Source organism: Leptosomus discolor, chromosome 9 (assembly GCF_034619465.1).
Source record: "Leptosomus discolor isolate bLepDis1 chromosome 9, bLepDis1.hap2, whole genome shotgun sequence".
In the NCBI taxonomy this organism is placed as follows: domain Eukaryota; kingdom Metazoa; phylum Chordata; class Aves; order Leptosomiformes; family Leptosomidae; genus Leptosomus; species Leptosomus discolor.
Window position 1 is genome coordinate 37,445,750 of NC_141399.1, and position 12,990 is coordinate 37,458,739.

Below are 12,990 nucleotides of genomic sequence, written 5' to 3' on the forward strand. Positions count from 1 at the left end.
TGCCACTGCAGCAGGAGACAGAGGCTGTGTGCTACACCAGGTGGGAAAGCTTCCCTTGCCTCTGCCCTTCTCTTTTTCCATCTCATGAGGTAAGCTTCATTTACTTTCAGGGTGTTTTCCACCTTCCACATAGGAATGCTGGCTCTAAGGCTGCATATTTTCTCCCCTCCTGCAAGGCTTTTATTAAATGTCTGGGTTAGTGTCTGGTTTGTTTTGCTTTCTTTTCTCCTGTACTTTTTCTGCTTTAAAAGAACAACCATCTTCTGCTGGGAGTTCTTGTCTTGACAGAAGAGGTAGCCATCCTGCCAGTGGGAAGAGGGAACTGGGAAGATTTTCCACCTTGATGGCAAGCCCTTGAGAAAAGCAGCACTTATGTGATGATCATGATGGCAAGAGAAAGAGCTCCTCATTCCCTCCTGCTGTGAGAGGGACACATGACACCTCCTTGGGGCAGGAGGTGACACAGCTAAGTGGTACTGGTAGACCTGTATTTTGGATACTCCCTAGTGCTAGTTTTAATGATGGTGTTTCCTAATGGTGGATACTTTCTACTGAAATATCTACCCAGAATCCATTCACTCAGTGCATCTGCATGCTTGGAGAGGAGATCTAAGGTGTGCCTTGGTGTTGGCAAAGCTCAGCCTCCCTCTCTTTCCCTACTTTTTCTAAAAGATAGAGACAGTCTGATTCACTGCCTTGCTGCTTTACTTGTGCAAACCCCTCAGGACAGCACTGATCCTTCTCTCCCACACCATGAACCCAAAGATGGAGGTAGCACACAGATGAAGATACAGCATGTCTCAACTGTTAGACACTGTGGAGGAAAAAAAGATTAAAAAGGGGAAAAAGAGAAAAAAAGGGGGAAAATAATTTAAAAAAGGAAATTGTCCTGTCTTTGGTGACTGTAGACCATAAGCCATGACCTATAGAGGTTTTTGGCACAACACTGTCACACCGACTGCGACTTGGAGTCAGCAGTGGCCACAGGATAAGAGAGGTCAGAGTGTGGAGCTTGCAGCAGAGCAACAAGTAAAAGAGGAGGGATGGAGCACAGCAAATGGCCACAAACACAATCCTCCGTGGAATCTTCAGGGTGATTACAGCCACAGCATGTCATCTCCAGCAGCCTCTCACAGCTCTTTTCGGACTCGATATGAACTTCAGAAAAAGCCATTGCTGGGCTTTCCCTGGGGATCCCCCAGCAAGGGAGGGAGACCCAGCATTTGTGATTCTGGGAAGTGCTCTAGGATGCCCATCTTCCAGAGGGCGAGAAACAAACACCTCAGTGAGCATCATCACATCTCAGTGTACATCAGCCTTAATGAGACTCAGCAGAGATGGGTGACTAATTCCAAAGCAGTCCTTTATTCATGAACATGGCTTCAGGTAGATTATTCAAGAGCATATAACAACTCCTTTGAATGTATTCACTGCTAAGCAATTGGCTTTCCAAAGTTTCCCGCTGTGGCTGAGTGGTCAGGTAATTCATGTGACATGGTTTCTACTCTCGACTGGGTGAACTTGCAAGCACAAATGTCACCATTTGTGAGCGTAATTTTTCCTCTTCATGTATGCTTCTGACATTTGCTTTCCACTTACCTTTTTGCCAGTAGCACACAATTATGGCTGGTGCTAATGGGCCAGAAAAGGGAAGAGTGGAAGGCCCCAGGAGGGGCTAAATGGGGCTTCTGATGCCCAAAGCCTTGGCAGAGGCCAATGCTTCTTGTGTCCCCAAAAGCTCCTCCCTGGTACCCAGCAGCTTAATTCAGAATAAGTGCTTCAGAAACACACTGCTGGCAGCAGTAGATGAGGTAAATACTGTACCTGTACAACAGCTGGTGCCCGAGAGGCATCAGGGCAGCTCATCACAGGCTCAGGTCTCCTGGTAGAACATGTGCACACAGGGAGACCTTGCAGAACCCTGGCATATCTGTGCTGTGCCTGGTTGTGCCTTGCACTGCAGAGCCAGGCACACTGGGTGAGGCACAACTGACCACGCAGGACACAAATTTCCCTAGCTGCTTTTCAAGTTGGGGTTGAGCCTGACAAAGCATAGCCCAGATCTGCTAGGCTGGTTCCTCTTCTGCAACAGGCACATGGGGAAAACCTATTGCTTTGGCCTGTCTCTCCACAGCCCTTTAGCAAAGGTGAACCCCTCAACCATGAGAATCAGGGAGCCACAAGCTTCTCGGGAGTTGACAAAGTATGTATTGCTCATGATGCCAGGGCATGTTGAAGCTAGGGCACATCCTGAGGGTGTACACCCTCGGCACAGCAGTCAGCCCAGCGCTGAGAGCCTAGGCAGACAGGCAGCAGTTGCTTTGGGCTATAACACAGCTAAATTGCACCAGTCATAGCTGGATGTCATGGTCGAGTCCCTGCATCTAACTGCAACCTGGAAGGCCACAGCGAGTGGTCTGCAGTGAAAGACTGTGGGTAGCATGCTGCATCCTGGACCTCGACTTCACATAAGCAGACAAATACGCTGGCATGTGACAAGTGCCACTTACATTCTTTGGCCTGACAGAAAACACAACAGGAGATCCCTGCTCTGAGCTTAACCCACAGAGGTCTGGAAGAGTAGGGGTAGCCTGGGCTCTAAACCAAGCAAAGATCATTTTCCACCAGACTCTGCAGCCGGTGAGAAGACTTTTTCCCCCTCTTGTGCTCTACAAAGAGCACAGCATCACTGTAGGTGCAAAACGTTCCTGGAGCCCTCCTTTTCCCAAGAAGCCTCACACGCTGGCTGCCCTCAAGACCTCCCTGCTGTGACAGCAGTGGCAGGGGAGATGGACTGAGCTGTGGCACCAGGACAGTGCATCACAGAATCCAGCTTTTCCTTTAATATCTCTGCATCGCAACAGCTCTGTTTGGCCTGCAGTGGGGAAGCTCTTCAAAACGGCCACTCTCCATCCCCTGTTTTGGGAGAAAGAGATGCAGAGTACGTGATGTGTTGTGTGCCCCTGATGAGGAAACCATGAAGAGCCATGCCATTCATGAGGGAAGGGAGCGTTATGAACCCCAGACACAAGGATTTGCCCAGATCTTCCCGCAGGGAATGGCAGGACGAGGGTGCTGTCCAGCGGCCACTGTGCATTGCCCTGTGCCTCTTCAGAGGCATTTTGGACCTCATCCTGCTCAGCTGCAGTGACACATCAGCTCTGCCCTCTTAGCCCAGAGGACTTCGGAGACCATCCACATGCAGGTGTCAGCCAGCACCAGGAGAGGGGAGACTTACCTGCCTAGAGCTGCCAGGCAACTACAGAGGAGATGGCATCCAGGACGGTCCTGGCATGAGAGCTCAGACGTTTACTCCTTGAGTCATGGCTTCTGCTCTGCATTCAAAGTGCTGCTGGATCTCTTCTTTTTCTTAGGAAAAAATCCTCCAAGGAAATACATTACTGCATGCCTGATGTAGAGATGTAAATCTCCTTAATCATATTACTTTTTTAAGATAAAATCAGACACAGATACACAGGAGACTGTGACTGTAAAGATTTCAATGCCTCTTACCATTTCAGCAGGCAAAGCCACAGCACCAGGAGCTGATCCTCAGAGGCATTTCTAGAACTTCAAACTCCTTTTTCCCACAGACTGTGTTGTACCCATAACACAGCACCCTCGAGGGAAAGCTGAGCATCCCTGCTGAGCTGGGCTTCTCTGTCCTGGGGAAGTCTCCAGCCCCACCAGAGGCTTCAGATCTTCCCCAGTGCCCCAGGAGAAGGCCACCAGGACACTCTGCCCCGTGGCATGGAGAGAGTCTCAGTAAATCACATTCTTTTTCATCTCTGTGGCTGAAGGAAGAAGCTCAGCCTTTGCTGATCACACTGTTTCAGGCAACCACAGCACCCATCAGCGCTTACAGCTGAGCCATTCTTGTCCAGGCACATCCTCCCGCTTGCCAAAATGCCATCACCTTTCCCATCCTCTCCCCTGCTCCCACCTGCCTGGGAAAAAAAAAAAGAAAAAAAAAAATCCCCTCTGCAAGCCAGCAGGGGTTAATGTTGTCAGCCATGACGTCAGGATCCCGATTTGTCCGGAGAGTCCCCCTCCCCATCCACAAACTCCCTCTCTCCTCCCCTCCTCTTGTGACTTTGCAATGAGCAGCAAAACTCCACCGGAGCTGCCGCAACAGCACTAGGGAGGCATCCAGTCCTCCCTCGGAGAGCAGCTCTTTCCGCAGACAGGGATTTATTTATTTTCTACACATGCACATATGTATGTTTTTATTTACTGGGTTGCATTTGTTTTTCTTTTTTTAACCCTTTCAGAAAACCCCAAACCTTTCAAGTGACGAGCCTGAGATTTCCCTAAAATAAAATAACTGCACAGTGGGGTTGGGTTGCTTCCCCTTCCCCCTCAGAAAATAAAGAGGGAAGGGGGAGCAAGTAGGTAAAATCCAGAATAAAATCATATTGCTAGATAACTCACACCTCCCCCCTCACACACACACACACACACACACACACACACACACACACTCTCTCTCTCTCTCTCTCTCCTCCTCCTCCTCCTCTTCTCTGAAGGTGGGTAGCAGGAGCCATGCAACATCTGCAGAACCGGATGGCAAAAGAGCAGGAGAAAAAATAATCCAAGTGGAGTGCTCAGGGGACACTGAGTTCTTTTTTTTTTTTTTTTTTTTTTTTTTTTTTAATTTTTCTTCTCCTTCTTCTACGTACCTGTGAGATTTGATTTCACATTTTTCTGAGCCCATTTTGGGGCATTTTATTTTTCTTTCTCTTGGGATTTTATCCATTACCGGAGGATGTCTCTTGTTGAGAGGATGCTGAAAGGAAGAAGAAACGAATTCTTTGACTGGCACTGAAGGGGGGGGGGGGTATTTTTCCCCCACATTTTTTAGTTTTTATCATTATTCTTTTTCTCTAGGAAATCATTAACTGGGGGGGTTGGTTTCTTTTTTCCCTCCCCCCCTTTTTTTGGAGGGGGATTTCAGAAGATCCATCCTTATTTCCCCTCCCCTCCAAAGATTTTTTTTCATCCTTCGTCTTTGTGGAAATGTGGACATTTCAGGCAGACAGATTGAGTGGAATTGTCTCTGCTTTAGCAGCTCTTTGTCTCGCCTGCTGTGCGCAAAGGTAAGGATTGCGATCCCAGGCTGCAGGGACAGGGGGGCTGATACAGGGTTTGTTTGGTTTGTGTGGGGTTTTCTCCACCGATCCGTATGTGGCAAAGGGGAGGGGGTTCTTTCCCCAAATTGCTTCCCGTGCTGCTTGCTGTTATTTCCCACTCCATGTCATTTTAGGGGGAGGAGGGATGCTCATACATAAGATGTAGAGCAGGCTCTCTGCAGACTGAGCCCACCTCGCAGCCCACTTGCAACGCGCTCCCCCCCCCCCCCCCGCCCCCCGTACGCGACCTGGGGGAAAATGGCAAAACGAAGCGTTTTGCTGGGGAACATGGTGTCCGTAGGAGCCGATGGAGTGCATGGCACCGAGCTGTGTTCATACGCACCCCGGCACAGGGCTGCCTTGGCCATGCCTGTGTCGGCACACATGCAGCCACACTCACATCCGAGCGTGCTGTGCCTGTGTCAGAGCCCTGGCTCTGCGGTGTATGGGTGGCAATGCCTACGTTTGTGCCTCCACACAGATTTATGGCATGCAACATAATCATCTGTGGGTGTGTTCCGTTCAGATACATCCTCGCATGTGCACATTCATCCATATCCATTTGGGTGCACACACATGTGTATCACAACACACCTACAGAGCACAGCACACTTCACCAGCTCTGCATGTAGCCATGTAAATGTTTGCACTAATACCCCGTATACTCAAGCTGCAGCTATTCCTGGTGTATGCCTTGAGCACTCCAAATGATCCAAGCAACCAGCGGTGCAGGCACCCATCCAGCCTGGACAAGGTGTTCAGAGCACACCTGTTTGCTCCGACACAGGCGTTTATCCACTGCCTTCACACACAGAGGCAGCGCTGCCTCCTCCTCCTCCTCACCCTCCCTTGTCACACATGCGGGCAGGTGGGCTTGTACCTCTGTGCTGATGGCGTGCATGAAGTCTGCTGGGGGGGAGCTGTGGCATTTCCGTGCTCAGCCATGCACACTGAGCAGCAGTGTGTTCCCGGCACACAGATGCAGGTCCCTGCACAGGCTTGCAGATCTGTATATACAAAGATTTATGTTCCCATAGTTATAAACATGCACATGCGCAGATTCCTTCCCACCTTACCCACACCGTTCATGCATGGTTCCACTGTGTATGGACACATACACAGCCATGCTTAGAGGCAGTGTCCAAGCAAATGTGTAAAGAGCAATGCCCTTATCAAAAGCCTTTGCAGAGACATGTCCTTGAATATCTGTTTGTACCTGCTTATGTCCAGAACTGATATTCACCTATAGCCTGCGTGTATATACACCTTGGAGAGAAAACACTCTCCCATGTGCACCTGCCTTCAGCTACTCCCACACATCCCACCCAGCAGCACTCTGCGCATGTATGTAGATGTTTGGCTGCAAGTGTACGTGTATATGCAAAGCACATGCACACCCACACAGAGTCAGGGATACAGTATTCAAAAATTCAGTTCACAGGCTGGTTGTATGTGCTCCCGAAGCGGATGTAGACTCACATTTGCCAGGAATAACACTTACATACAGCTGCTCTCCCACAGCTGGGCAAATGCACGGCTTGCCTGTTCAGCTGGAGGGACGTGGCTTTTTGGATCAAAGGAGCACTAAGAGGCAAGAGACCTTGCCCTTAGTCATGATGCCCTCCCTGGGCCAACTTGTAGCTGATGAGGAGGAATGAGCCCCCATATCCGTCTTCTCGCTCTGCCCCTTTCCGCAGGGCCCCTGGCACATTGGTTACTGTCTCTGCTTCCATTTCCTTGCCTATATTAAGGAGGTAACACTGCTTCCTGACTTTATGTCCCGTGTGAAGTAAACAGAAGTGTCTAAATCCCTTGAGAAATACGTAGTGTCTGTATTATGAATATGGAAATCTATGATGTGGAAATCTATGTTCCTAAGAATGACTGTCTAGAGATGAGCAAATGCTGGTGCACACTATCAATCCAGTTAGTGTACATACGTAAGCATGTTGCAAAACCTCACATACCTGCATAGAAATCCACATGTGCAAGCAGACCTTGCAAGCCTGGACACAATGATGTGAAAATGTCCACCTGTGCACACCTCCCTGGCCTTTTTACAGTGATTAAAGCAATGCAATTAAAAGCTGTGCTCCACTAAGGTGCATGCTCAGGAACGCAGTTCAGACACTCCTCTTCTCCTCCCCCAGCACAAGTGCTGAACTGTTTGTCCATGTACCAAACCTGGGCCTGGGAAGTGTTCTGTCTCACATTTACACATCCCTGTTTGGTTGAGAAATCCCTGCACACACACAGCCTGTGCAGCCAGAGCCTTAACACATGCCCAGACTCCCCAGTTGTCCCACATGCCTCCACCCACACCTGTATGGAGAGTCTGGGCACCTGGGAAACCAGTCTCAGGCACTCACAAATGCCCATTTATGTGCTCCTGCATAAATTGTTTGCACAGCCCAGTGTCTCCTCATAAGCGGATGGAGCAAGATCTGTACCCACAGTCAGTTCCACACAGACTTGGATGTGGTCACACACATGCACACACACATTTGTGCATGTTTCATAGCTGTACCCTCGAGCTCCAGTGCTTTCACGTGTCTGCATGTCTGTGTGCACAGGCAGGGTATCCGTATGTCCTCCGTCCAGTCAGGAGAGCATCCATGTCTGGTGTGTGTGTGCGTGCAGAGTGCAGACCCCAGTGTCCAGTGAGGCACGGGGCTGGTTGGCAGAGGTACTGCTGTGGTGCAGCTTTCCAGCTTGACTTGGATGGATGTGGGAGGCGGTGTTGACAGGGAGACATGCTGTTGTGGGTGACTGCAAAGAGCAGCAGTTGTCACCGGCAGGGTCTCTATTCTCATGCAAAGCAGGGGTGGCACAGAGGCTGGGTATTCAGGCAGAAAACCTATATACCTCACAGCACTGAATAAGTTCAATATTTTTAGCATCCTCTGCTTTCCAGTTTCTCACCTCCAGCTTTGCTTTGGCTCTTGGGCTCTTTTAGAGGGAGCTCCCTTCTTGCTGAAATGGCTGGAGGAGCTGGATCAGTGTTAGGGAGCACAGCTGCCCCCACTGCGTGCAAGTCAGAGGGTCGGGAGGGAAAGGATCACTGCTCTGGCACAGAGAGGGAAAGATAGACTCTCCTTCCCTGTCTCTGTCTCTTGATTTGTGTTGCTAAGAAGTCACAGTGATGCTGAGTGACAGAAAATGGATTTTTACGTGCCAAAGATCAGCCATATGTTGAGGCCATACGACAAAAGGGGCATTGTTTTTTCCTTTACTTCAATAATAGGAAGAAATACCTGGGTGCACAGAGAAGCAGGTCTGTGTGAAAGTACAGGGCACCTGCTGGGGTGGAGACTTGTGTAGTGGGGAACCTCAATTCATGACAAGTCCATGCTGCGCAGCGTGAGACCAGAAGAAAGTGACCAGCATGGCAGGGGAAGGAGAGTGAGGTTGTAGTTGCCCCATCCATGCCTTGGTGGAACAGAAAGGCCAGTTTCTGACTGTGTGTGAGTGTGCACATCCACCTACAGGCAGGGTACAGTGAGGTGCCCCCAGTGTGCAGGTCAGTGGCCAGGGAGAGAGTGTGAGTGGTGAGTGGTGCCCATGTTGAAGGGTGCAGTAGCCCGGTAGGACTGCTCGGATGCACTGTGGGAGCACAGTGGGATGGAGTTTGGGGTACCCAGGAGTCAGGGTGAGCTGCAGAAAAGGAACCAAAATATCTGCTGAGACTCCTGTGCCACCCCTCAGGACAGCTTAGGACCACTGGCAGCCCTGTGGGGCTCAGGTGCAGGTCAGGGGCCGAGAGCTGTGCCAGTGGCAGAAAATATGAGTGAGAGAGGAAACAAGGAGGCTCTGCCCGCGGCTGGTGTGTTGTAGCACATGCAGGTGCTTTGGTGCCATGAGATGCGAGGGATGCTGTGGTGGTTCTGCCTGGCCAGGACCCATGCCCACGCAGCTGGTGGCACACAGAATGACAAGGACTCTCTTCTTTTGTCTTTCAGCCCATCCACTGGGAATATTTCTGTGGTGAAAGAGATTGTGGACAAACTGCTGAAGGGCTATGATGTCCGCCTCAGGCCTGACTTTGGAGGTATGGTGACAACCGTGCATGGGGAGCACGGCACAGGGGCTGTTCTGTGTCCGTGCTGCCAGCTTGGCCACTTGCAGCATGCCCTGACCTTGTGAAACACTCGCATCTGACGTCTCCTACCCTCCACTGTTTGTTAGCCCTCATTTCCTTCTTGCCTTCTCCCTCACGTTTCTTTCTTGCCTCCCAGTTTCTCTTCTCCTCTCACTGGCTCCTCTCCTCACGCCTCACCCATTTCTGCAAACAGTTGGGTTGTCCATGGTGTGATATTTTGCTGGTACAGAGACACTCTGCTTTTCCTCTACTCCAAACTTTCCTCCACCACAGACAACAGGTCATCCCTCCTCCACTTCTGTTCCCAATGCCAGGTATTTTAGCTCTTTTTCCTGCAGAGGGTTGGGGTGATTGTTGGCAGGGCTGTTGGTCTGCCAGGCTGCCCCGTCAGCAACAATATGGGATAAAATATTCCCTGGGGAGATGGTGGCCTGGCTGCTATTCAGTAGGAGATGCAAGGATCTGCAATTCCTCTCATGTCCTGTGAACAAAAAGGAGAATGGGAAGGGCCTTCTCTTTGTTGTCCTGCTGGAGATGAAACACGAAATAATCCTTGGGTACCATCACACTCCAGGCTACAGTTGAGGTCCATTTGTTGGAGAGGAGCGTGCAGTGTAGAACCACAGCTGACTACACAGGGAGGGGAATTAGGAGGACTTCTGTCTTCAACCTCCTGAGCTTGGCTGTTTTCAGTCTTTTCTGGTCAATGTTATTTCTGCCTCATGAGGGAGGGAATTGGGGGATCTTCAGCCTGCAGGAGGACAGGAACCACATTGAGATGTCCTTCTCCAGATGACTGCTGGAAAGGAGATTCATACTTGCGTTCTTGGGAGGAAGAGATGCCAGGGCCAATTCCATGGTGATGCAAGGGAGGAGTTTTCTCCCAAAGGGCCTGATCCAGAGTTCCTTGAAGCTGGGGGAGGAGGAATATCCCCACTGATTTCATCAGGTTTTGAAGTCATTCCAGTGTATTCCAGTTTCCCATGACCCCATCAATGAACCTGCATCTCCCTGAAACCTCTAGTTTCCCTACACTTCACCCAAACCTGCTCCCATTCACTCACTGCCCCTCACATTTCAGCAGAGACTGCCTTCCCACCCCATGCACACCATCCCCACTGCCCTCGCCACCATGCCCTACCCTGGGGTGGAGCAGGGGCTTTCAGGTGGCAGCACCAAGTGCTGCTGGATCCTGGCCTCAGGAAGGGCTGTGGGGTGGGGGAGATGCTCATCCCTCCATAATGCTCAGGGTTATCTGGGGGGTCACTTCAGTGCAGTGGGGAACCGCTTCAGAGGGGCTTGCAGTGCTCTGCAAGGAGACAGGGTTCTCCCTCTCCCTTCTCTCCTTCGAACATGGGATATGGCTGGGTCTGATTTAAAGACTCTGTCTGGGAAACATGAAACGTCCCTATGAGCTGACCAGCCCAAATCACAGGAATTGGTGCAGTCACATTTTATGAAGGGGAGAACTGCAGAGATGACATAAAAACTGCAAGAAAACCATCTTGTAAGCCATTGAGATGATTATGATACAGTAAAACAGTAGGTGATCTGGCTCCGCGGAGGCACAGAGCAGAGGGGTGCAGCGGGGAGCCATGGGGCTCAGGTCCAGCAGCCCGTGTCCGTTTCACAGCCTGTGATGCCAGGTCCCCAGGGCATCCACCCACCCCCACAGGACACGGATCACCCCTTCCTTCAGCCTGGGCAAGGCAGCATGGGATTTGGTGCAGGCAGTGCTGCTGACCCTGCCAGGTCTGTGTGGTGCACTGGCTGGGCTCGGCAAGCACTGCGTCCTTCCTGACTGTGAAACTGATGGTTTTGGGCAACCGTTGCATTTCATTTTATTTTAGTTTGAATTCCCAAAGTACAAACTGCATTTTCCTTCACTCAAGCAGAGAAATAGAAAGACAATGGTAACCCACTTTCCTGCACTCATCTCACTATTGCCTTTCACCCTTTCTTGTCCTTCTCTTTGCTCGTGAATGCGAAGTTCTATCTGGCAGCACCAGTAACGGGCCTTTGGTGCTCTGTGTGCAGGGATGCCCTAACTGTCAGCATGTCTGGCCCCCTCCCCCTGAGGATAAGCTTACCTGGACAGAATTGTCCCTGCAGCGTTTAAAGTTGATTAGGAAGAGTGGACTGAAAGGTGAGTCTGAAAGCTGGAGATCATTAGCATTACAAGCCCAGGGGAAAGAGATGGATGTTTCCTTGCTCCACTGCTGTCCCCAGAGCTCACCAGTTCTCTGAGATTTTGGGCCAAATCCATTGCTAGGAGAAATCCAGTGGGATCACACCAGGATGTGTCTAACCCTTTGTTGCTTCTAGTTCATCCACAGCCCTGCTGTGGAGAAGGTGAATTTCCCCCTAATAAATTGTGTGCAGCTGGAAAAGGCACACTTTGGGCAAAGCCCTGGGACTTGTGTATACGCAGACCTGCTATCTCTCAGGGACGCATGGGACTGGACTGAACCCCAGTCCCAGCACCCTGAGGACTGGGCTTTTCTCCAGGGTACTGCCCCACAGCCCCCCTTGTACTCCACCTGGACTCTCCTGCACCCCTTGACTGCCTTCGAGCTGGGCAAGACAAGTGTAAGCCATCTCTGCTAGGGGAGGCAATCACTGTACACTGACTTGCGTTCTCGCTCTGGGAAGACCAGTCTGGGCGAGCTGTGAATGGCCAAGACAGCATCTCGGAGGTGTGGCAGGTCCTGCTTGGAGCCGTGTGCCCTGGAGGAACGGCATGTGGCTGTCTCAGGGCTGGCCCAGCAGTGACTCAGGGGTCTGTCTGGACAGGCAGCTGCCTGCAGGAGAAGTGGAGAAGACCAGAGCAAAGCAGCTATCACTCAGTTGCCTGTGAGCCAGGCTGAGCTGCTCCAGAGAGCACCTCTACAAGCCAGAGCCCTCAGCCCTCTGCAGATCAAGGATGAGGGCATTGGGGGCAGGAAGGTCCTACCAGCTGGTGCTGGGCACCCTGGAGGTATAAGCAGAGAAAGGTCCTTCCCAGGCCGATTCCCACATGAGAAATGCAACCCACAAAAGTGATAAACCAGGCTGTCCTCCCTTCCTTCCTTCTCTGTTCTTTCCCTGCTTGCTTTCCCCATGTCTTCCTTCTACAGGAGTGGTGTTTCCTTCTTGCCATCCTTCCCCCACATCAGTGCCTGGTGGTAATCACTCCTGCACTCTCCCCACCTGCTCAGCTCTGTGGGCAGGGTACCACCTCTGCAAATGGGGTGCCTCCTCCATGCACCCATTGTTGCTGCCCACAGAGCAGGAGGGAGCTGGGGACCTTTGGATGTAGAGGCACTGGAAAAGCCTGTTCCCGTGTACCATTTGTGCTCCTTGCCATGGTGAGGCACATCTTGCACCTCACAACCTTTCTAAGGGAGCTAGTGCTCCCATAAGACAGCAGCCCCAGGCTGCCCTTCTCATCCAGCACCCCCACTGTCCCCTGAATGTGGTGCTTCACCTGCTCCAAATGCAACTCACGGCTCCCCAGTCCTCTTTTTTTTTTTTGAGAGAAAGAGAACTCCGACTAATGCCAAAAGGAGGACAGGCCTGCTGGGGATTGCAGTTCACTTTTTAATTTTGAGATGCCTCGTTAGCTCTGGGCCAAGCTGAGTGGCTGAGAAGCATCAGCCACTTGCTTTCCTCCCCTCTCCCCCACCCCCTTGGAAACCCATTAGGCCAATGAGCAGGTCGGCTCTCAGGGGTTGTGCTGTGGCAACAAAAGTGGTGTGCTTGTCTGGGGAGCTGGGTTGAATG

General features: G+C 51.2%; 1 protein-coding gene across 2 annotated transcripts in view; it reads left to right on the forward strand.

Annotated features, from left to right (window-relative positions):
* Positions 1–5,016: 5,016 nt before the first annotated feature.
* LOC104340672 (gamma-aminobutyric acid receptor subunit beta-4) overlaps positions 5,017–12,990 on the forward strand; it is a 74,534-nt gene continuing 66,560 nt past the window's right edge. For both annotated transcript variants that reach the window (XM_086470707.1, XM_086470708.1), the window contains exons 1-2: positions 5,017–5,096; positions 9,089–9,177. In XM_086470707.1, the coding sequence (XP_086326833.1) occupies positions 5,017–5,096; positions 9,089–9,177 (169 nt within the window). The remainder of the gene's footprint in view (positions 5,097–9,088; positions 9,178–12,990) is intronic.